At 34.9% G+C, this 23,470-nt stretch overlaps 2 protein-coding genes across 2 annotated transcripts; both read left to right on the top strand.

Moving 5' to 3' along the window:
- Positions 1 to 647: 647 nt before the first annotated feature.
- mpp1 (MAGUK p55 scaffold protein 1) lies at positions 648 to 12,189 on the top strand. Its single transcript, XM_087806660.1, has 12 exons — positions 648 to 952; positions 4,744 to 4,872; positions 4,947 to 5,025; positions 6,420 to 6,505; positions 6,588 to 6,656; positions 8,428 to 8,624; positions 8,690 to 8,793; positions 8,870 to 8,950; positions 9,427 to 9,507; positions 10,190 to 10,392; positions 11,403 to 11,477; positions 11,557 to 12,189. Exons 1-12 carry the CDS (start codon positions 830 to 832, stop codon positions 11,731 to 11,733), a joined length of 1,404 nt encoding a protein of 467 aa, XP_087662786.1. The 5' UTR covers positions 648 to 829; the 3' UTR covers positions 11,734 to 12,189.
- Positions 12,190 to 15,532: 3,343 nt separating this feature from the next.
- Positions 15,533 to 23,010, top strand: LOC148066075 (vesicle-associated membrane protein 2-like). The gene is made up of 5 exons (XM_087807491.1): positions 15,533 to 15,815; positions 18,503 to 18,599; positions 18,787 to 18,945; positions 19,417 to 19,468; positions 19,555 to 23,010. Coding segments are annotated over exons 1-5 (327 nt in total). The 5' UTR covers positions 15,533 to 15,813; the 3' UTR covers positions 19,572 to 23,010.
- The last annotated feature ends 460 nt before the right edge of the window (positions 23,011 to 23,470 follow it).

Below are 23,470 nucleotides of genomic sequence, written 5' to 3'. Positions count from 1 at the left end.
TATTTAAGTTCTTGAACAAATTTCAGTGATATTTTATTTAAGGTCATTGCAGCTGCAGTCACTTCCTGGTTCCTCTTCAGTGCATCTCCACTGATAGCGCTGCAGCATTGCCGCGTTCAAGTACACCCGGAATTATCAAACTCATTTTACATTTAAATATTATTTATATGATTATTGATATTTATTATTTTATATGTTCCTGCGAAATACACAAAAACCGAATTTGTGACTGCAACAAGTTATATGTCATGTCAATTTTAAATATAATGAATTAGTCTGTGCGTTTGATAACAGTGTGATTATTCTGTTATTTTATTTTATTAATACATATACATAGATCATTAAATTAGAAATAACCATTTTAAGAATTGTCTATATATGTTCAGCAACTTATAGAAAACGATACTAAAAACTATATGTTGTCAATAATATTATCTTAAATTCTACCTGTTTATTATATATATTTTTAAGAAATAGTAGGTGATATTTAACGCTTAATCTATTTGTTATCACTTTATAGCAAGAGTGAGGAGTCGGGGTTCTTTCGATGTAAATCCTATCACAGTGTGAGTGGTGGGATATTGGATACTGTGGGCGGTCCCTGAACGCACCTCGCTCCAGCCCCTGCTCTTGAGCATGTTTACTTGCTTTGTCAGCGTCGCACCAGCAGCTGCATAATCCTAGAGTTCCTCCTTCTTCTCTGCAGAAGGACTCTGGACTCTGAGGTCCATCCAGGGGCGTCTTATCAGCGGTTGTTTCCTCCGCCGCAGCAGTTTTTTCTCTCTCTCTCGCCCGGACCTTTGGAGCGAAGGTTCAAACCAGAGCCACGATGACGCTGAAGTCCAATAAAAACGAACCGGCGGTGGTTCTGGAGTCCGTGTGCAGCGTCCGCTCAGCCCTGTCGGATCTCTACCTGGAGCAGCTCCTCCAGAACAAACCCAAGTCTGACCAGGTAACGAGCCGCTACTTTACCAAATAGATCCACATTCCATGCAGTGTTTTTGACTGTTTGCTTCCGGGTCACTTTTTTTTATTTTTTATTTTATTTTGTATACATGTAAAAATGTTTCTGCTAACTCAGCTTTTCCAGCAGACAGTTTCACTTCCACATTTTTTTTTCTCCCTTCCAGTGGTCATGGGAAAAATACTTAAAAATAAACCATACATCAGCGAGTTGGTTTTAGTAATCACGTGACGACCAGTCAGCTATTTTAATCGTTATGTCATAATAATAATAAGTACTTGTAAAAGGAGAAAACTAAAAAACATGTATTTGAGTTAATAATCTAGTTTTAAAAATATAGATTATACGTTTGATCACATTTTTTTTACTCAAAATCAACTTGTATGCTGATGATACCTGTTACTACCTTCCTGTTCTATTAAAGTGTGAATGGAGAAGTTCACTGCCAAAAATACTTCCAAATGGCAGGTTTTATCTCGATTACATTATCTTCTAATTCTAGTTATACTAGGCATTGTTGACTGATACCATTCTGAGGGGGGAAACTAGCTAGCTTAACGTATAGATCGATTGATAATGCCTGGTAGTGTTGAAGCATAATTTAAAACGTTATTTTTGTTTGTCAATGAAATATATTTTAGCCACACTTGAGCCAAGGTCATCCTGTTGACTTTTATACATGTTTTTCAAATAAAAGTGAATTGTTTTTTACATTGTTTTACATAAAATAAAAACAAAAAAAGGAAAATCAATAAAGCAGTTTTTAAAAAGGATTAGTACCATTTTACATGTCTATTAATAATTATAATTTAATTTGCAATTAATAGTATTACAAATATCACCATTACATATAGGATCGTGTCATTATCAGTAATTTATTTAGTGGAAAAACAGAAGGTGTGAAAGTACATTCCGGGGATATTCTGATCCGGATTTTTTGAACTGTTGAAACTCCTTGGTGTTAAAACCATTTTCCTGAGTCAGCAGGATGAGGATTAAAGGAGGAAGCAGTTCTTCTGCTATCAGCGTTATTTGGACGATAAAGTCCAACTTGACCGTGGACTAAAAAAAAATGCTGATGCGCCTCATTTAAGATCCTGAGTCAACTCACGTTTACGTCACTACAGGATTCCTCCTGAGATTCTTCAAAGCGGCTGTTTTTAAGCGACTCTTTGTAATGTGAGGAGAATACCCTTTCTTTCTGGGACACTCGCGGTGTTGTCCTAACAAAAACAAGTTCAGGCAAGACAGGTTTTGAGCGGTGGTGGGTTCTGCTCAAGTCCATGTTTACGTTTGGGCTTAAAATCAGTTGTTCCTCTGAGCAAGTATCAGGAGGTAACACCGGCCTATGATTGGCTAAAAGTTCCCCCGGGTCAGATTTAAAATGTCTTTTGTTCCAGACGATAAACAAGTCAATAGAAGTAGTTGTTGGCGGGATAATCCTCTCACCTTTTTTTTTTCCCAGCCCTCCATTGACATTTAAATTTAAAACTTTGTCGCTCCTTATTACTGATGGTTTCCTCAAAAGATTTGCCGACTGATTAGTTCTCAGTCATTTACATTCAAACCGGTTTTAATGACTTTTAAAGTCTTTAAGTGAAATTCAAACTTCTCTCATTTTCTACTCAGCCTCGTGTCGATTTAAGAGTTTAGATTATTTTAAGGGTAATCTATCTCTTTTTGGAGTTACAGGCAAAAATGTATATCCATATTAACGTGGCAAATGTAGCTTCCCTTTTTTTTGTAATTTCGTCTGTAACGTCCCTTTTGTATTGAAGCTTCAAAATAAGAAATTGTTACGAAAAAAATGAATCAAGTAAATATTTTAGGCTTGTTTGTAGCAGAAGCTAAAATGCTAACATGCTACACACACTAAATTAGATTAAATGTGTGCAATCGGACTATGAATTTTTAACATTTAATTTTTTAATATTGAATTAATTTTCATAGAATTTTCTTAATATATTAATATTTGTTTCATAGTTGTTGTTTTTTTGTACATTACATAATAATATTTTGAATGTATTTATTTATGCATTGAAAAAAAATAACATCTATCTAAAAATGTCTGACATCAGAAATTGTAAAAAGTTCAGAAATCGATCAATAAAGTAACATGTATGTAAATGAGATTGACGGTGGTTTGTCATGACAAGAAATCAGTTTTTCACTGAATCAAAAAGTCCTTTTTTTATGTCAAAAATAAATATTTGTTTAAAATGATCTCTGGTCCTAAGTAATGCATGCAGTGATTTTCTTTCTACTTCTTTATTGTCTAGTTAAGTCTTGAATTGTATTTCAAATGGAATTTAAAAGTCATTAATTTAACCTTAATTTAAGATTTAAGTTTAAGAACCCTGTAAAAAACTCCAGGTCAGTCAAAAAGACTCAAAATCCACATTGCAAAAAGACTTCACAGCTATAAAGACTCAAGAAAAGAGAAGTGATTCATAAGGAATTTTGACACTAAACGAACAAATAAAATATAATAATAAATATGTTTTTTGTTCCAGACATGAAAAGATACTTTCTGAAATAAACACAGTAGTTAGATCAGTCATAACAAGCCCTGGTTTACGTCAAGAGTTGTTGTGTACAACAGTGATCTGCTTGTTTTGACCAGCAAACTACATTAGCCGTGGAAATATTTGACCTTTAGATTAGTTTCCTTCTTGGTATTTGTTCCTTAAGGGAAGAAGGAAAAAAAAAAACATTCTGTGCCTGCAGCCACTGTTTCTATTGTCAACTCAAGAGCTTGTTTGTGTCGACGCGCTCGCCCAGTTCGAAAAGTACTTTCTATTAATACCCCGTGTACACTTCATGTATTTGTACCATGATTCAGTCTTGTCCTTGAGAACACCAGGCCGGTAAACAAGCGTCAAGTTACACTTCCATGACCTTTTGACCTTTTTATCTTCACTCACTAATAACCAAGTATATGATGTACTTTTCAATTTCTTTTTTCCTTTTTTGTGTGTATTGTCTTGCTCCTATTTTTGTAATAAAATTATTATTATTAATTAGATTCGCTAACTTTTCATTGTCTTTATCAGGTGATCTTTTGAACAATTTCTGGTAATAATTAACTATATGTTACATTAGATTTCATTATGACAAACATTGTGGTTCATTTAGATATTTTATTCAATAAAACAAATGTATTTATTGTTATAACATGTATTATTTATTTATTGTTTTAATTAAATCAGTTTTTCTTCTTATAGTTTCTGAATTATTACCTTTAATTTTGGGTTCTCCGTGGTTTATTTCATCAATATATTGTATATTTTCAACGTTTTCCTGCATAACATGTAAAGGTATTTATTGTTTTAATGAAATCAGTTTTTCTTCTTATAGTTACTGAATTATTACCTTTAATTTTGGGTTCTCTGGGGTTTATTTCATTAATATATTGTATATTTTCAACATTTTCCTGCCCGAACGTGATGTTTTCGTAGACACACTCTTGAGCTGATGGTTCATTGAGGTTCAAAAAGCCTCGTCCGTCCTTCTGAGTCTGAGAGTTTCTACCTTTATCGATGGTATTCTTTGATGTGATGCCCTGGACGCCGGTCTCCATGACCACAGGAGCGCGTGGTCCGTGATCCCCGCATGTGCTTAATGGCCTGTTTTATAACCACCCGGGTTAAATTTTAACCACGAACATATGTTGAAAGTGCAAATGAAACGATAGCTCTCGTGGTCACACATCTGCAGAAAAAAAAAAAAAAGTCTTATCAATCAAGAGTGGTATCGATTAATTATTTGGTTCCCCGCAGGCTGCTATGCAAAGCTACGACAATAAAGGAGCCGATGTTTACACCAACGGAAGTTCAGCACATATGAACGGCACCGAGATGACCAAGATGAGAGACGTGGTGTTTGAGAAGAACCCCTCGGAACCGATGGTAACCGTAATCTTTGCTTTTCGCTCAATCTTTTTAAGCACCTCTTTTGAATCGCCCTTTTTTTGTTTTCGTAGGGGGTCACTCTGAAGCTGAACGACAAACAACGCTGCACGGTCGCCAGGATATTGCATGGGGGGATGATCCACAAACAAGGTGATTCATCATTTATCGATCTCAGTCATTGTGACGTTGCTTTCCTGCCGAGTGGATGTTATTTATCACTGTGATAATAGAAGTCTATTAGGAAAGGGGGGCCCCTGGGGGGGCCACTTAAGATCCTTTGCCTGTATCCAAGTGGCAATTATGAGGACGAAAAACTAAATAATGTTACAAATGTTTTTGACGTATATTAAACTCTTCTTTGATTCCCCCTTTTTTTCTTTATTTGTCCAAAACACAGAAGTAAAAGAAAAAATAAACTTTTAAAATTAGGCTTTTAATTTAATCCAAGTCTATTTAAAGTATCTTTATCATAACGAAGTTATCTCAAGGCACCTAACAGTTTAAGACTGAATTGGAGAAAAGAAAAATAGAGCAATCACAGTGTGACAGTGGCTGAGGAAGGCAGAAACCTCGAGCAGAACCAGACTCTGTGTCGACAGTATAGTTTATATTTCATGCATCATTTATATTTTTATAAAGAGCATATTCAACTAAATAAATTCAAGTCAATTTGTACTAATATAATATATACAGGTATATATATTTTTAATTATTATTATTTATTTTTATTCTTGGTTCAACTTTTAGTATTAATAGTGATATTCAATTGTTACATGAGTTCATTTAGTTTATTTTTTAATTTGATATTGAGTACTTTTCCCCCCAAAGAACTGAAAGAAATGTTATTAATTCATGATTTATATTTAAGTATTATATAATAATATAATATATAAAAGGCTGTGGAAATATTACTTATAACTAATCAAACCATTATTCTTTACTGATTCAACTCTTGATATGACTTGTAAAATTACATTGGTTTTTTTAATTAGTTTTTTATTTGTGAGTATTTCCTGTCCCCCCCAAAAAACGAAAATGAATAAAAAAACCATTTTGAATTTAATGATTTATATATTGTGATTTAGTTAAATAAAAGACATTATAATAACATAATTATACTATAACAATATTTATAAATAACAATTAATAAAATAACCTGCTTTCTGTGATAAGTATGTAGAAATGTAAAAAAAATAAAAATGAATTGTATATTAGTTTTTATTATTTATTACTGGTTCAACTCTTAGTAATAGTATTATTAATAGTAATAGTTAAATGACATGATTCATGTTTTCCTTTTTTCTTTTATTCGAGTTTATCCTGTAATAGAAAAATAAAGACATTTAATTATTTTATTATTATTATTTTATCTTTTATATCCTATTAGTATTTTATATATATTTTTAAATGAATAATAAATATAATAAAAAAAATTTTTTTTAAATAATAATATTAGTCGACTTTCAGATCCTGCAAATTCAATCTCAATATTATTAAAATGAATATCTTCGAAACTTTTACTCTAACTTTATTCCTCTCCACAGGGTCTTTACACGAAGGCGACGAAATAGCCGAGATTAACGGGAAAAGTGTGTCGAACCACAGTGTGGATTACCTGCAAAAGATTCTGGTGAGTCTATGAAACCTATAATAAACCTTAATTAAGAAATGATTTATATAATAAAACCTCCATTTTTCTCTGTCTGTTTCAGAAAGAAACCAGCGGCGTCGTCACCATGAAGATCATTCCCAACCAACAGAGTCGATCCAAAACCTGTGAGGTAATGTGACGTCAGTAAATCCCTCCTCTCGTGTTGGCGTCTCTGTGGTGGTCGTGCGAAGTGATTTTTCTCGTGTCAAAAAGCATTAAAGCGTGTTTGTCTTTTCATTAGGTGACTCCCATGTTAGTCAATGGGAAATCAAGGTGAATATGAGTTGAAAATCAAGTAGGTTAAGTAGCGGTGACTTGTAGAGACTCTCCATCTTCCTGCCATCGACTAGCTACAGCACAACCAGGTGATCCGAGTTCAACTCTTTTTAGAACCTGGTGAATAAAAGTTCTGCCTCCGTGCTGTGGTTAGTGATGGCGCTAACATAGAGATACTTGTAGTTCTTTTTTTTTCTCTAGCTGTAGTTAACCTTAAACCCTGCGGTAAGTTCAAGAGCTATGTTCACATTATTGTGTTGAACTGTTTGTTGACTACTTTACTAATGCTTCACTAACGTTGAGTCATTATAAGTTAACGTTAAAATAGTTAAAACTTCAATGTGAACATAGCTTGTCATTTTCTTCTTGCTGTTTGTTGACATTTTTACTGTTGCATGTCTTTTGTAGATACAACTGATGGTTGGGGGGGGGGGGACTTTAAAATATAGTAAAAAATAATGTTTTATTATGTTGACTAGACCTATCCCAGATTGTTCTGGTTACTCCTCATGAATTCTTGGGGTTGCATGAAAATATAATTTTAAATAAAGTTATAAAACTAGCAAATTTAAGCATTAAATTGGAGAAACATGTTTATATAAAGTTGGTTATTCTTTTCTTTTTAATTCTTCTTTTACTGTTTTCCTTTAAATCTCATTTGCATCCATATATTGTGTTTATATATATATACACACAGTATATATACATATCATTTGTTTGAAAAGGGAGCGGAGAAAATACTTTATTTTTTCTGTTCTTATTCATACTTTAACTTTTTCATTACATTTTTAATATTCTCTTGGGAATTGGTGCTGGAGTGGACTGTATCCTCTCATCCTCAGTCATCACTGGGATCTGGCGAGATTTCATCCGTTTTAATTGCAACACATAAATGTAAATTTAAAAAATGTAATATTTTATTTTACACACACTATATTCAAATATAAATCATGAAAGAAGTACGATATAATAAAAATATATATATATATATATAATCTAATGAAAAAATAAATTCGTATTCTTATTTTTTCATTCGATTTTTTTATTTTCTCTTGGGAATTATAAAAATCAAAATCTTTTAGAATCAAAAGTTAGAATGGTCAAAAAGGGTTTGTATCGGCAAAAATACGATTGGATAAATTGTGATATGGCAATACTCATACTTATATATACTATACAATATTTCACGCAAATTTACAGTCCGCATGACTTTTGACAAGGCCAAAATTAGCCGTCAAAAAATCTGCTTTCTAAGTGCTGGAGTGGACTGTATCCTCTCATCCTCAGTCATCACTAGGATCACGCGAGATTTCATCCGTTTTAATTGCAACATAAAAAAAGGAACAATGTAGTCATTTTATTTTATTTATTTTTAACACACACTTTATATAAACCATGAAAGAAGTATGATTAAAAAAGAAAAGTGTTATCTATTTAAAAGCCAGAAAAAAACAACAGCACAGTGCTGCGGAATATTGATACATGATCTTCAAAAAAGTATTGCAATATTTAAGTGAATCATGAGTTTCTCACAACCCTTACGATCAGATCCAAAGATCATGTCGTCTGACATGGACTGTTGCAACACGGATATACTATTTTTAATTCATCCCCTGTCTCCTCAGATGTACATGAGGGCTCAATTCGACTACGACCCCACGAAGGACGAGCTCATCCCGTGCAAAGAGGCCGGCTTGACCTTCAAGACCGGCGACATCATCAAGATCATCAACAAGCAGGATCCCAACTGGTGGCAAGGACAAGTGGAGAGCAGCGCCACGGAATTCGCCGGGATCATCCCTTCACCGGAGCTCCAGGAATGGTAGCCGGAGACAGGAGGGTCTGGTTTTTAAAACGTGCAGGATCTGAAGTCATCTCTGTCTGCAGGAGGGTGGCCAGTAAAAGCAAGAGCAAGGAGCCCCCCCAGTCCTGCAGCCCCTTTGCAAAGAAGAAAAAGTGCAAAGACAAGTATCTGGCTAAACACAGCTCTGGTGAGTCACCTTTTACACTTTCGCACTTTTCTCTGTTGTATTCCTTTCTTTTCTGTAAACAAACTCTGTGTTGCAGTGTTCGACCAACTGGATGTGATTTCTTACGAGGAGGTGGTTCGTCTTCCAGCCTTCAACAGAAAAACACTCGTGCTCATCGGTAAGTTTTTTATAGTGTCGACTAAAATAAAGTTTCATGAGGCGTCATGTGGTGATGAAGCTTCATGAAATGGTATCATGTTGTTGAGAGGTCAGTAGGTGGCGCCATCCGTTTAAAAATGATGTGATGTTTCATCACGACTAAGGAAAATGGTGCGGAGACCGCCATCTAGTGGGGTTTGAAAGTGATAACACTGCTTCGTGAAGCTTCATTAGCCCATCACTAGCATCATTAAACAGTGTGTTTATTTTAAGGGGCCACTAGATGGCGCTCTCTGATCCATAATCTTTGTCTCTTATCTGCTAATTCAATGATATCTGGCATCCTGTTAAAAATTAGAGTGCCATCTAGTGGTCTTTTCAAAATGAAGCCACTGTATCATGATACACTATCCAAAATCTGCGTTGTACAGGTTTCCTTGAATAAAATATCAAATGCAACGTTATTTAAATCTGACAAATGAATTGTAATTTCAGGTGCACCTGGTGTAGGAAGGAGCCATATAAAAAATGCCTTGTTGACCAAATACCCGGAGAATTTTGTCTACCCACTGCCACGTAAGTATTCACCTGGAACATGGTTGTAAAGCTCCATCAAGCAAGAGACCGAAAATTTGAAACCAATCTCTATTTTTCTCTGGTGTCCGGATTATGAATATTATTAGATTAATTATAGTAATTAAGTACGTTTTCTTTGATTTGTATTGAACTTGTAAAGCCCACTTTAATGTAATATTGCTTATTTTATTGATCTAATTGTATTAAATTTACATGTATTTCATTCATTTCTATTCTCTGGTGTCATCACCACAAAACATTAAGTTTTTATGTCTTATTATTATTTTATTCATGATTCATAATCCAAATAAATATTATATAAAATGAATTGAAAAACAATAGACTTTATCCTATTTTTTTTAGTTATTCAGCATAACCGTTTAAATGTTTCTGACAGCAAACAAACTGTTTCATAGCATTTAATTTTTATTATTAATTTCTTGATTAAAATTTTAAAAAGAAAAGTAATGAATATTGCATTATTGACTCAAAACAAAACTGTCTGGAACAGGAAGTATTTGAGTTAAAATGCAAAAATTTATTTTCATTATTTGCAGGCTTTTATAAAACATGTCCATCTGTTCAATTTTCTTTTTTTTCCTTATCTTATCTTAAACTGCATCTTTTTATATCACAATATCAACAAAAATCTCATTCGATTTACGCTCACGTTTGTGCGCAGACACCACCAGACCCCAGCGCAAAGACGAGGAGAGCGGGCAGGAATATTTCTTCATCTCCAACGAGGACATGACCAAATGCATCACCAGCAACCAGCTCCTGGAGTACGGAAGCTTCCAGGGTCACATGTTCGGCACCAAACTGGAGACCATCCAGAAGATCCACGAGCAGGAGAAGATATGTGTTCTGGACATAGAGCCACAGGTCAGAAAAATGAGTATTATGGAAGTATATCAGTTCCATTAGAATATTGGATACTTTAATTTACAAATGTTGGCTTTTTAACTGAACTATATTTTTCATTTATTTATGTATTTATTTTTTATTTTATTTCTTGTTTACAATTGTTCGTTTTTGTATTGATTGAATTTTTAACTACTACTAATTTTTACACAGATTAAATGAATATTCCATTCATTTAAAAAACGTTTTTTATTTGCAATATATTTTTTTTACCCTTTACAATTCATTATACAACTTGTTAATAAATATTTAATAATGCAATAATAAATATTTAATATAGTCGGGGAAAGAAAACAAGCTACTTGATCGACCAATCACATGATCGTCTGGGCGCGACATGATTGGCTGAAAGTTTGATTTAGTAGCTTGGTACTCTTTTGGTATTGTCTGCTGGCACTTTAGTACAGACATTTTATATTGACTTTAAAAGGCTACGAATTGGAAAAATGTTCACTTTAGAAAATTAATTATTGGATTAGTGAAAATAAAACATCAAACTCTGTGTTAAAAATATATATATATATATGTATATATATATATATATATATATATATTTAGAAAATATTTAAAAAATATTATTCAATTATTTAACAAAACAATAAATTCAACCTTTAAATGTAAAAATAATGGAATTAAAACATTCAATAAACACAAATGAAACCTTGCGATGCACACATTTTGAACTAAATATTTAACTAAAAAAACAAAATATTAAAAATATTGCTTAAAAAAAAAGTTTAATTAATTAATTTACCTGATTCGTCTGATTTTATATTTATTTATATTCCTCTGTTTCTTTAAGTATTCAGATTAGATTGGATACTTTAAGATCCTCAGTGTAGTTTGGATTAATAACTCTAAAAAGTAAAAAAAGTAAAAGTAAATTATATTTGTTTAGTTTTATTTGATGTAAAACATTTCATTATGTTTTATATTCTTGTAAAAATAACAATTTTTCTTACCCACTGCAGACCCTGAAGGTGCTGAGAACTGCTGATTTCGCTCCGCTCGTCATCTTCATCGCTCCCACGGACACGGCTCCTCAGGTGAACCTTCTATCTCACATCTTAACCCGTCATTTAAAGGTGAACCCGAAGCTTAATGTTCTCATGTTTTCAACTGCAGTCGGAAAACCTGAAGATGATCCAGAAAGAGTCGGAGGCCATCCAGAGCACGTACAGACATTTCTTCGACGTGACTCTGGTCAACAACGACGTGGACGAGAGCGTGAAAGGGGTGGAGGAGGCCATGGAGCAGGCCAGCTCCACCCCACAGTGGGTGCCTGTGTCATGGGTGTACTGAGGGAGGATGGAGGTCTGGCACCGGTGAAATGCTTGTTTTTTTTTTATATTTGAAAAAAAAGAGAGGAAAAGACGTGCAATATGGCTGCGAGATCTCCTGAGTAAATGATGTCACACAATAAAAAGCTATATATATATATAAATATATATATATAGACCTCTTTGATTTTCTGTTCAGGTGCCACACATTTGTGATTGTTGAATGCAAACTTGGACCACGACTGTGAATGAAATCTAACATTTTTAATAACACGAATAAGATGCATCTCGTAGTTTTCGTTCTTTTTTTTTTCTTTTTTTCTCCTGTTTTTAGATTAAGCCATGAGATAAAAGATTTTGAGACTCTTCAAGTCCAATCGTTGATGGCCTCACCTGACCCATCTCAAATCATATACCTCATGGGATACTGTAAAAGCACTTTGGAAGGAAAAAAATAAATTTCTCAGTTCTGTTTTAACTGTTTTCTGTGGTTTGTTTATTTAGAAAAATACCTGTATAACTAGTGATGTGCTGATGAAGCTTCATGAAACGGTGTCATATTGTTAAGAGGTCAGTAGGTGGCGCCATTAGTTTGGAAATTATGTGATGTTTCATTTGAACAGTAGAAGGAAAATAGTGCAGAGACCGCCATCTAGTGGGCATTGAAAATAATGACACTGCTTCATTAGACCATCACTATATATATATATATAACCAAGTAGAGCTTCTTGCTGGCCATACGTATTATTCCAATAATATTTCTAATTATTAAACAGATTCATGACATAAACTCCATATCAGGTACTACCTCAATGGTAAATACACAATATTCTTGTCATTCTCCAGACAAACATTTGAACTAATATAGATCATTCAAAAAGGTCTAAAAATGGCCCTTTTCTGTCTCTAAGAATTTTTTTTTTTTAGTAAGCCTTGGAGCTCTGAGGGTTAGAGGTTCATGTCTTGCTCAATTTTTTAGAAGTCGTGGCTGAGGTTCTTGATCAATTATTAATCTGAAGCCTTCCTGAAGAATATCAACTATATACGAGGACACGTCAGTGCAGGTCAGGCCTGTGACGAGCCTTCAGTCATGACTTCTGATTGTTCACGGTATCCATATACTGTAGTGTCATGTTTATTTCTCTATTCAATCTAATAAAAATGTAATTGCTACTGAAACCTGGATGGAAAAAATCTCACAAACATGTACGTAACTCCACCTTTTTTAGTTTTAGTGCACTTAAGGAAATCAATAATATGTCAAACTACATAAATTAAAATACAAAAACAATAATAAAATAATATTAATTATTTTTACAGTACTTTCTACTGACTTATATACACCCGCTTTATGCTAAGACTTGACTTACTTGAAATACTTATTATGCAAAAGTGCATTTAGGATATAAAAGGGCATAATAAGTTAAATACTTGACCATCTGTTTTTATCCTAAAGAATGCTTACACATTCAGAGAATTTTTTTAGAAACAGTTTCTCTTTACATGAGCTTAAGAAATCTATCTGACACAGCTGCCCATTTGTTTTGATATGACCAAACAATTTTGCGGCAGTGGCTCGAAATATAACCGCCTGGTCAGCGTTTCAAAAATAAAAAATGAAATAAAAAAAAAACTTTTATATGTCAAGTTCGCTTTTTGGCTCAAAAGCAACTTTTTTAGAATATAATTCGATTTTTTGGTTTGTATTTTTATGTTAGATTTGTTTCTACGTATACATTTTAAATTCTCATATTTGTGCTGATTTAAATCCTCGGCTTGATAAGATATAAAATCATGTTTAGAAGCATTGGTATTCAACATTAAAACTACATAAAAATACATGTTTCAATTAATTAAAAATAAGGATAAAAAAAGAAGCTGAATATAGTTATCTTATCTATAATGATCTTATGGATTTTGTCTTTTTTTTTTGTCCAAAAGCTACAGGAAATGAATGGAGAAAAATGCTCATATTAAATCAACACTCCAGCACCACCTAGTGATCAACTCCGCTATGACAGTCGAGGTAAAAGAAACTGGATTTATGTCTTTATGAAGATGAGTTGTTTTAAAAAAGACAATGTTATGTTGATAAAAACTGTTTAATTGCTGAAACAGAATGTATTCTATGAATAAGTACATTACAATTGTATTAGTTCTTAAGTAATAAATATAATAGACATAAAACACAAATGTTATCTTGACATATACCACCGTGTGTTTACAAATCATCTTTGACCTCATATTATAGTGAAATACTGTATTATTACTGAGTACATCTGAATATCTCCAGCTTGTCCTTGATCGACCTTCATGAGTAACAGCCTGTCTGACCACACTGACCACACCAACCATCATCAGCACGAATCAGCCTTTTAGATGCAACAGATCCACAGTGACCATAAAACATTCATTTTTTTTACTTGTTTGTATTCACCAGGATAATGAATTTCCGCCAATCATTGCAAAAAGAATCACACAAAGTAATTAAAATGTAATTATTGTTTGTTTTTCAACTGAATTGGCACCTGGTGAGTATTATGTAATATTTCTTATTCGTGGAGGCTTTTCCCTGATTATCTGGGACACCTGTGTTTTTCTCAGTGTTATATTGATCTTTTTTTAGTATATATTTTTCGATTATTTTTTATTTATTTATTTCATTTTTTTTATTGTTTAAGCGCTTTGTGACCGTGGTCCAGAAAAGCGCTCTATAAATATAAATGACTTACTTACTTACATAAGTTCCACAAATAAGTGAATGAACATCATAATAATTGTTTTTAAATACGAATTATTTAAAGCATAATTTACCCATTTTTTTTTTTATTGTTGTTGACATTTTAAACTCAAGTTTAAGTGTAATTTTCCAAATTTTCCAAATACAAAAGTTACAGTTAAATTAATCATAGCAAAGATGAAGAACAAGCTTATACATTTGGATAGAAAATCATTTACTCTTTATTTTCGTTTATGTAAAACATGTTTTTAAGATATACATGAAATAAAATATAGAATTTATAGAAAATAAAATATAAAATATAAAATTATATTTCAGTAAACGATTGTGTTTGATTCAAACATCAAAGTAATGTATTCAATGTATTCACATTCAATGTTAAAAATAAATAAATAAAGTGGATGTTAAAAAATAAAAGATCATGTTCACAAGTTTAATCTTATCTATAATGAACTTTGTATTTAGGTCCAAAAGCTACAAGAATATTTGTTTTTTTCTTCACCAGACCAACAAATACTATAAAACTGTACTTACACTAAAATAAATGTAATAAAAATGTAATTGCAGCCATGTTTTTTCCCAACTGAATTGAAAAGTATGATTTAATATATGAATAAATGAAATATCACAAATAAGTGAATTATTTTGTGGGGGGAAAATGTCAATTATTTAAAGAATTATTTATTTAAGTTAAACTATCAAATCTACTCAAAGATCTCCCACGATGTGTCATTTCCCAAAATCCCCACACGTCATTTATAAAAAACGATTTTAATGTTGTCAGATGGTTGCTACGCTCAACAGGCGCGTTAAAAACGTTCAGTGTAAAAAGATAAGAGCACCTTGCGAGTCGCCACACCTCCTCTCCATGAACGCCATTTTGTTGACACACAGTCTCAAGCGATCCAAATAAGCCAATTTACTGGCGTCTTTAAAAAAAAAAAAAATAACCCCCACAACACGAAACACCACCCGAGACATACGAAGGATGGGTTCGGTTTTTTAAGGGCGACTTGGGATGAAAAAAGCGGTCGAATAAAATGCTGCATTTTGAAAGTGTGACACCCATTTCAACATGAAAAACTGGCCGCCATTGACGTCACGCAGCCATCTTTGTCCAGCTAATCCTCGCACGGCTCCATTCGTGTCTCCTCTCTCCCGACTCCGGTCACTCCGCCGCTATCATCCCCAGGACATACATTTTTTTTAAAAAGATAAAGAAAAGGGGGGAGAAACGTCATTGAAGGAGGGAATAAAAGGAAGAAGAAAAGAAAAAAAGGGTTGAGGGTCGAGAGGAGAATCTTTGTCGAGACACGACCCCGGATCTCAGCGTAGCTTCCTCGCCAAAAAAACAACAGAAAGATGTAAGTAAATCTCCGGAAAATATTTAAAACCGATTAATATATCTTCTAGGATCATTCTAGAGTCTTTAATTCCGATTAAAAACGTAAAATAGATCGTTTAATCCAAGCTAACCTTGACACGCTTTTCATATTTTATTTTTTTTGGTTGCTTCGTGTTTATCGTTTTTTTTGTTCCGGCTCGAACTGGATGTATCCGGAAAAAAAACACGATGAAAAAAATAAAAAATGGAATATTTCTTTTCTAAAGTGAAACCTATAAGGAACATGTATATGTCGCCTCGAGCAGGTGCTTCTTCTTTCTTTCTGGCTATTTCTAGAAATCTCTGTTGTTACGACATAAGCCGCTTTCTCTTCGTCCCCCCCCCCAAAAAAAAGGCGAATATTAAACGAATTAAAGTCAGATTTAGTCCATGGTGTAGTATTTTTAAAGTACGTTTTTACTTGCTTATAATTCGACATAAGGGGGGCCTAGTCGAGGTGGTATTCGGCGGGGGGTGGGGATAGCCTAGCCTCCTACTGTAATGTCGTCGATGGTCGTGCCAGGGCGGACGGAGATATATATTCTCCTCCTGTAATCCGTTAAATCACCCGTTATTTACGATTTAATGGATGTTTGGAGACCATGTTTTGTTGTTGCCATGACCGTGTAAAAGGGGCCACCATGATGGTGGTAGCTTGCATCGATGAAAAAACCCTCTCAAAAGACAAATAAACAGAAATAAAATATCATTTTTATTTAGGTTTATCCACTTTATCCACACCCACAGTGACAATCCTGCCTCAGTGAGAGTTAAACATTTTTTTTAATAAAAAACGTGACATGAAAAATGTATAGTCTAGTGTGAAAGGGAAGAATGTATTTGGTTCTGGACGTGGTTCGGGGGGGAAAACGAACCTTATAAAAAGATCCAGACTGAAAGGAAACGGTTGGTTGTGTCGCTGTCCAGTCCTGAAAGTGTCGCTTTCCAAGTGCTGACAGCGAATATGTCTCACATGACAAAAAGCCACCCAAAGACAAATATACACCCTTTTCTCTAGGGTCGAATTACATCGGCTGTTTGTTTTATTTATGACTTCATTCATACGAGTATTTACATACGTGTTTAGGAATGGCTTTTATTTAGTATATTTCTATTTTATTTACTATCATAAGTGGGTTTTCCTTTGACAATTACAATTCTATTTAATAAACCTTACTTTTGTCTACTTGCGGGTTTTCCTTCGAGAATTATACATCTATTTAATAAACCTCACTTTTGTCTACTTGCCTATGTTTCAACTACTGTATGTATAGCTAGTTGTAGTAAGTAAGTAAGTAAGTAAGTCATTTTTATTTGTATAGCGCTTTTCCAGACCAGGGTCACAAAGCGCTTAAACGATCAAAACTATATTCAATAAAGTATATACTTTAAAGATCAAGAATAAAACTGATAACAGAACAGGAGTTCCAGAAAAATCAAGGAAAAGCCTGAACAAATAAAACACGTCTTAAGATGTTTCTTGTGTGTATTACTTGTGTATTTAAACGTAAAGTAGCTAAGTGAACAATTTGGTCACTTACTTATATAAAAAAATAATCTTGGAAACATATTTAATTTCGCCTGTTTGCCTTTAAAAATAAGAAAAATGAAATATTTTTCATAGAAAAACTCATTCAAAAGTTTTCCTCTGACAATTGCATTGTTCACAAGTTTAAAAAGCATAAAGTACTTGTTGGTTTTGGGCTTAGAAACAAGTGATTCTTGATGTGTCATAGTGTTCTGAAAAGGTCCAGAAACATATCATCATGTACCGTGGGTTAAGAAGACACGACCACCTACACCATCGGGTCCGCCGGTCAATAGGATTTGTTGATGTCGGCGGCTTAGTAAACGTGTGCGCGCGTAAAGGTGACCTTTATACACAGTTTCGTCTCACACTCGTGAAGAGGCTTAGTCACGACCAAAATAGTCTCCACAACTGCCATTTTATTCAATTGAACTGTCTCCTAATCTGTATTTAAAACCAGGAATAGGACAGATTTCTCAGCTGTGTGTCGAAAATAGAGAATATTAGTCATTTTTTCTATATTGCCGTCACCTCTCTAGACAGTTTAGTGTCTATTTTATTTTTAATTAAACAGTGTATGGAAGCTTTGTTATGTACGTTTGAGACATGAAACCTCTATAAGCAAACGCTCCGCCTTTTAGTCTCTTCCGCCGCTAAAAATGGTGACACACTTTTTTTTTTTTACAGCTCTGACTTCGTGATACTATTTCTGAGCCGCACTTGCACTTGTTAGAGGACGTTTCTAGTTTGGTTATGTTTAGCGCCTAGAGGTGCAGACGCGCCACGGAGGGCAGGACACCGCGTCACATGACTAATCCACTCGGCTGGTTAAGACTCTCGATTACGTTTTCCACAAGTAGTACTGGTGGCTCCGTAGACTCATACTTGTCAAGTATTTTAAATGACAACACAAATTGACAAGCTAATATCATGTGTTGTCGTCGGCCTTCCTCACAACTGCCTTTCTCTTTATATTAATATCAAAAATATCAAATGTTTTTTGTATAAATGTCTCTTTTCTAGAGCCTAGAAGAAGTGACAGGTTCTGCTTGTTGAACTATAATTTATCTTAAGGTTTCTTTTGTGTTGTATCGACAACATAATTCATTATTTTTTGTTGTTTTGCTCTGTATCGCTAGGTCTGCCCCAGCCGGAGGACCTGCACCAGATGGGAATCAGCCTCCCAACCTCACCAGCAACCGTCGCCTGCAGCAGACGCAGGCGCAGGTGGACGAGGTGAGTACAAGGCCAGGTTTTCTATAAGTAACTCACTGTTAACAGGGCACTTGAAGTGTTCCGTATTACCCGACAGGGTTGACCTAAAGAAAGGGTCAAACGTTAGCACTCTACGACAACTCGCCGTTTTATTTTCTAATGGTTCGTTTTTCCTAGTATAAAGAAAGTTGTGTGTCCTGTTCCTAAGGTGGTGGATATCATGCGTGTAAATGTGGACAAAGTCCTGGAGCGTGATCAGAAGCTGTCAGAGCTGGACGACAGGGCTGACGCCCTGCAGGCTGGTGCCTCCCAGTTCGAGACCAGCGCTGCAAAACTGAAGAATAAATACTGGTGGAAGAATGCCAAGGTGAGTTTTTTTTTACTGAAGGCGCCCCCGTGGCTATAAATATCAAGAGTTGTGGTTTTTCAAGAACGCTTATCTGTTGCGTTGGACATCAAACATTGTCTTATTTCAGGCTGTCATAATCATACCTTGAACAAAACGGTTGTAAATTTTGCGTTTGCACTTGATTTATTGGTTTATTTTGTAGCTAATTGAAGGACCTAATGTTTCATCTCTGCCTGGTCTAGAAATAACCATTACTTACTTACTTACTATTAATGGAGAACTTAGTAAGACTTTTCTTGACACCTTTGTACGATCAAACTACAAAACCTTAACTTCCTTGTGTTGGGTCTCTCCGGGTTAAGGTGAGGGTCATCTTGACCCAGAGATACCACAAGGGTTAGAGTCGATTTTTAAAGGAGAACTTACATTTCTTATGTCGTTATGTCGGAAGCATTTTGTGGTTAACTCGACTGATTTATCTCCTCACAGATGATGATTATCCTCGGTGTGATTTGCCTGATTGTGCTCATCGTCATTATTGGTAAGAATCCACCAAACCTCTCAATTTATTGCAACAATTTGTTTAAAAAACAACAACAATTTCTCCATCTTTTTTTTCTCTCGCAGTCTACTTCAGCACCTAAGAAGAAATGAACCTACCCCCCCAAGTCTGACCCCCCCCGGCTTCCTCGCTACAAAAAAAAAAACAACCCCCTTAAATTGATGACAAATTGATAATTCTCGCCCCCCCAGTCCCCCCAGATTTAGCCTCGATATAACCCCCCCTACACCCTTCAAGGGCCCCCATGGCTCCCACACATCCTTTGCCTCTGGACCCCCCCTTTTTTTGTCGATATTTGTCCTGTGAGTGTGTGGTCTCCTTCCTGGGTAACTCAGCTTTTTCTAACCCGCCTGAACCAAACTCTCGCGACGAGGAGCAGCAAAGAGGAAAAACGACAGATGGTGATAATTGTTACATAACTGATATATGAATATATATATAGTTACTTGTAGAGTTTTATTCTGATATATACTGTTTTGTAGGTGTGTGTGTATGCGTGTGTGTGTGTGTGCATTTTGTATTTTTTTGTATTGATTTGATGTATGCTTCAGCGTTGACTACTGCCTATTAATCAGTGTGTGTATGTTGCATGTACTCACCATCGGTTCGTCTCCTGCTTACTCATGTACTGTATTTTTGCACAAGTTGGATCCACCCTTCATAGTGTAAACGACTTCGGTTGTTTTTTCAAAATCTCCAAGAGTTCTCCGACTAAAAAAATCCTTCACGCATATCTCCAGATATGTATCGTCAACTTGCTAAAGTTCCACCTGAATCTAAAAAAAAATAGTCCATTCCGGGGACGTTTGTTTTTACGAAAATATTTCTTTGTCGCATGCTTGAACTCTTTTTTTTTTTTCGAGAGCCGCGCCATAGTTTTCTCTGGACCAATGTCTGTAGATGTTTTTATTTTATTTTATTTTTAAATGTTATACGTAGTGTCTTATTTCGAGAACATTCCTTCATCGCCGTCAGACGCAGGCGTAACCTTTTCGAGAAGATTCCATGACGCGACGCGTAAGATTCCGTCGGTGATTCCGATATTTCCAGCAGATTGGGGTTACGTCACCATTTTAAAGAATCGATTTGATGAATCACCGGGAAGACGTTAAACTCGGCGGGACTTTTAAAACGCACAACAAAAAAAATACAGTCGCGGTCAAGACAGTCCGGCCGAAAATCTTTCCACACCAAGAGCACAGGAATAGCCGAAAATTCCGCCTTACTCGCAAAGTCTGTCACCTCCAAATACCGGTTTAAATGTTTCTGAATCATCAGTAGCACTCTCGGTGAGTTGCTCGTGCAGTCGAGTGTTCCCCCCCCCCTTCCCTCTCTCTAGTCAAGGCCTTTTATTTTCTTTTTTTTTTTTAATATGACAAATTATATTTTCTATTATAGTATATTTTTGTGTGAAACAGACGGGGTGACGAGGGAAGCTCCTCCTTTTTGCTCCGTCTGCTGTGTTTTTTGTAAAATCAGCTCTGTGCGTTACACACTGCCAAGTAACACAACCCCTCCGGCTACTTCATGAAGCGTCAGGGTTGAAGGGGTCACGGCGCTGAAGGGTCTTTGCACACGTGAAACGAAAAAATTGCGGCGGTTTCGGACCCGAAAAAAATCTCTCCTAAAGAAGAATCCCAATTTTTAAAGATGCTCCTTTCAACTGTAAAAGGAATATTTGTTGCATGGTCTGCCTCGGTGTGTGTCTTTTTCGATCTTATGCACCTGATCCACTTTTATCAGAATTCTACAGTGTGTGTGTGTGAGTGTGTTAGGATCTCGCATGGTTTCAAATCCCAGATTCATTCTGACAATTTTAAGGATCCCTTAAAAGTAGGAAAAGACGACCAAAGACCAGATTCTCATGCCTACGCTGCCGAAAAAACCCCCCCGAAAAAAACGAGCGAGACGGAACTTTGCTGGTCGGATAGAAACCGTTCAAAAACCCCCCTATTTGTCGACCTTCATAGACGGCGTGTTCTCTAGAGTCGTGACTGTGCCATTCTTACTTATGCAAACAACACCCCAAAAACTGCATGCTGCGAAAAAAAAAATCTCGAAAACTCCCCCCCGACACCTTTATATAGGAGAAGAGCTTTTTTTTTCGGTTAAAAAACACACCTGCATTAACGATAGCACAATTTAATTTCACTGTGTTTCCATAGAAGTAAAAAAAAACGATTAAATAGCTGTTTACCCAGAAAAATGTTGTGAAAAAAAAAAAAAAGCTACATTGTTAGGTGTTGTGTCGTTGGGGTGTTTTGGAGGGTAGGGGGTCCTATATCCTCAGGTTTAAGGTATTAGCAAAATGACTTAAATATATCTGTTTAAATAAGACAAAAATTGACAAATGTGGATCCTTTTTGAGCCACCACTCTGGACCGATCGGGGTAGGACGTCCCAATTTCAAATGTCCTTGTGAGCGCTCAATCAATCTGGTCAATGGAAAACGAGCACTGTTTTTTTTTTAACTAATTTTTTTGTTGCTTTGTTGTCTGTACGAAAAAAAAAAAAAAAGTGGGGCTACGTTTTGAACACCGTGTTCTTTTTGACCTGATGGTGAATATTGTGTTTACCGTCAACCTTTTTTCGGTCGTCGTTCAGTCGCCTCAACTAGAAACTTGCTCGCGGTGCCATTTGGGAATATTCAAGAAATGTTTTTCGTGAAGAAAAATATAATTTTATGGTTTTAAAGTCAAATAAAAAAAAAAACATTTCGGGGAATCCCAAGTGGCAGGAACGCAGTAACAGGAGGGAACCTTTTGAGACTCTGAACAGTCCAGGGGCTGACGGTAAAAAAAACAACAATATTTCACCGAATTTTCGTAACAAAATGTGGGATTTTTTTGTTTTTTTTCAATTTAGTTCAACTTTTTCAGATGTCACTAACTTGTTGATGTGAACGATTGGTTAACGGTTGAAGGAAAAAGAATGAAATTGTCCAGATCTCTTAGATAATATTTGTATCAGCAAGATTTTTAGTTGAACTGTTTTTCTTTTCTCTCTCTCTCTCTCTGGGCTCGGGTGTTTTTTTGTACGAAGTCCTATATTGCCTCTGGTGGTCCGGTCTTTCAGGAGGGACCTGACTGGACCATCACGGGTAATATGCTTCATTTTATATGACTTTTTTTGTTTTTAATTATTTATGAATAGATTTTTTTTTTCTTTCGTGCTATCATTTCTTGTTGGACAACACCAAGCAAGGATGGAGAAGAAACAGGAAAATCTAAAAAGTACATGAAATAATTGTAGTGTAAAATCTATCAATGTCTTATTATATTGATGAACATCATGAAATATATGTATATTGGAAAAACAGTATCTATGACAACTTGTACTTTTGTGTGTGCTTCTTGTGCTTTGTGGGTGTGCAACAATGGGCAGATGCAATTTTGACTGCAATTAACGGGACCTGACTCCGACCTGTGTGAACAATGATAAATCTCACAATCAAAAGCTCTCGGCTCAGTTGATCCCAGTTTTACATGTGTGTGGAAAAAAAATATATAAGGATGCTTGAAGCGGCTTTGTTGTAGTCAGTTTATGTGTCATGTGACACCTTCACTTGCCAGCATGATAATCACACCAGTGTCCTCCAGGGAAGATGATTCAAGCAACATTTTGTGTTGCTCATTTTCGGATTTAAGTTATTTATTTACTTTTATTGGAACTGAGGACCAAAGCAGGCAAGTTCCTACCAAATGTGATATTTTAACTTATTTCAGTGGTATAACCCTGACCTATTTTTAATTAGTGACATTTACTATAACAAACTTAACTTATATATTTAATTTAGATGATTAAAAGTGATTCATTTCAACAATTATTTAAGAATTTTTCAATTTATATGAAACAAATTCCCACTGTTATAAAACAATTTTAAACAAATCAAACAATTTTCCACGATAATTGAACTATTTTCCACTGTAATTTAACAATTTGCAACTAATCTAACAATTTTAAACTATAATTAAACAATGG

Source organism: Callionymus lyra, chromosome 14 (genome assembly GCF_982586985.1).
Source record: "Callionymus lyra chromosome 14, fCalLyr1.hap1.1, whole genome shotgun sequence".
Lineage (NCBI taxonomy): Eukaryota > Metazoa > Chordata > Actinopteri > Syngnathiformes > Callionymidae > Callionymus > Callionymus lyra.
Note: the sequence above shows the minus strand (reverse complement) of the source record. Positions and strands in the feature narration are given on the sequence as shown.

Excerpts from the sequence above, each read along its gene's own strand:
- mpp1 (XM_087806660.1), top strand. The coding sequence starts at position 830 with ATGACGCTGAAGTCCAATAAAAACGAACCGGCGGTGGTTCTGGAGTCC. Across the intron at positions 6,506-6,587 it reads ATTACCTGCAAAAGATTCTG|AAAGAAACCAGCGGCGTCGT; the intron begins GTGAGTCTATGA and ends TGTCTGTTTCAG. Across the intron at positions 8,625-8,689 it reads TCACCGGAGCTCCAGGAATG|GAGGGTGGCCAGTAAAAGCA; the intron begins GTAGCCGGAGAC and ends CTCTGTCTGCAG.
- LOC148066075 (XM_087807491.1), top strand. Across the intron at positions 18,600-18,786 it reads CGCAGGCGCAGGTGGACGAG|GTGGTGGATATCATGCGTGT; the intron begins GTGAGTACAAGG and ends CCTGTTCCTAAG. Across the intron at positions 18,946-19,416 it reads ACTGGTGGAAGAATGCCAAG|ATGATGATTATCCTCGGTGT; the intron begins GTGAGTTTTTTT and ends ATCTCCTCACAG.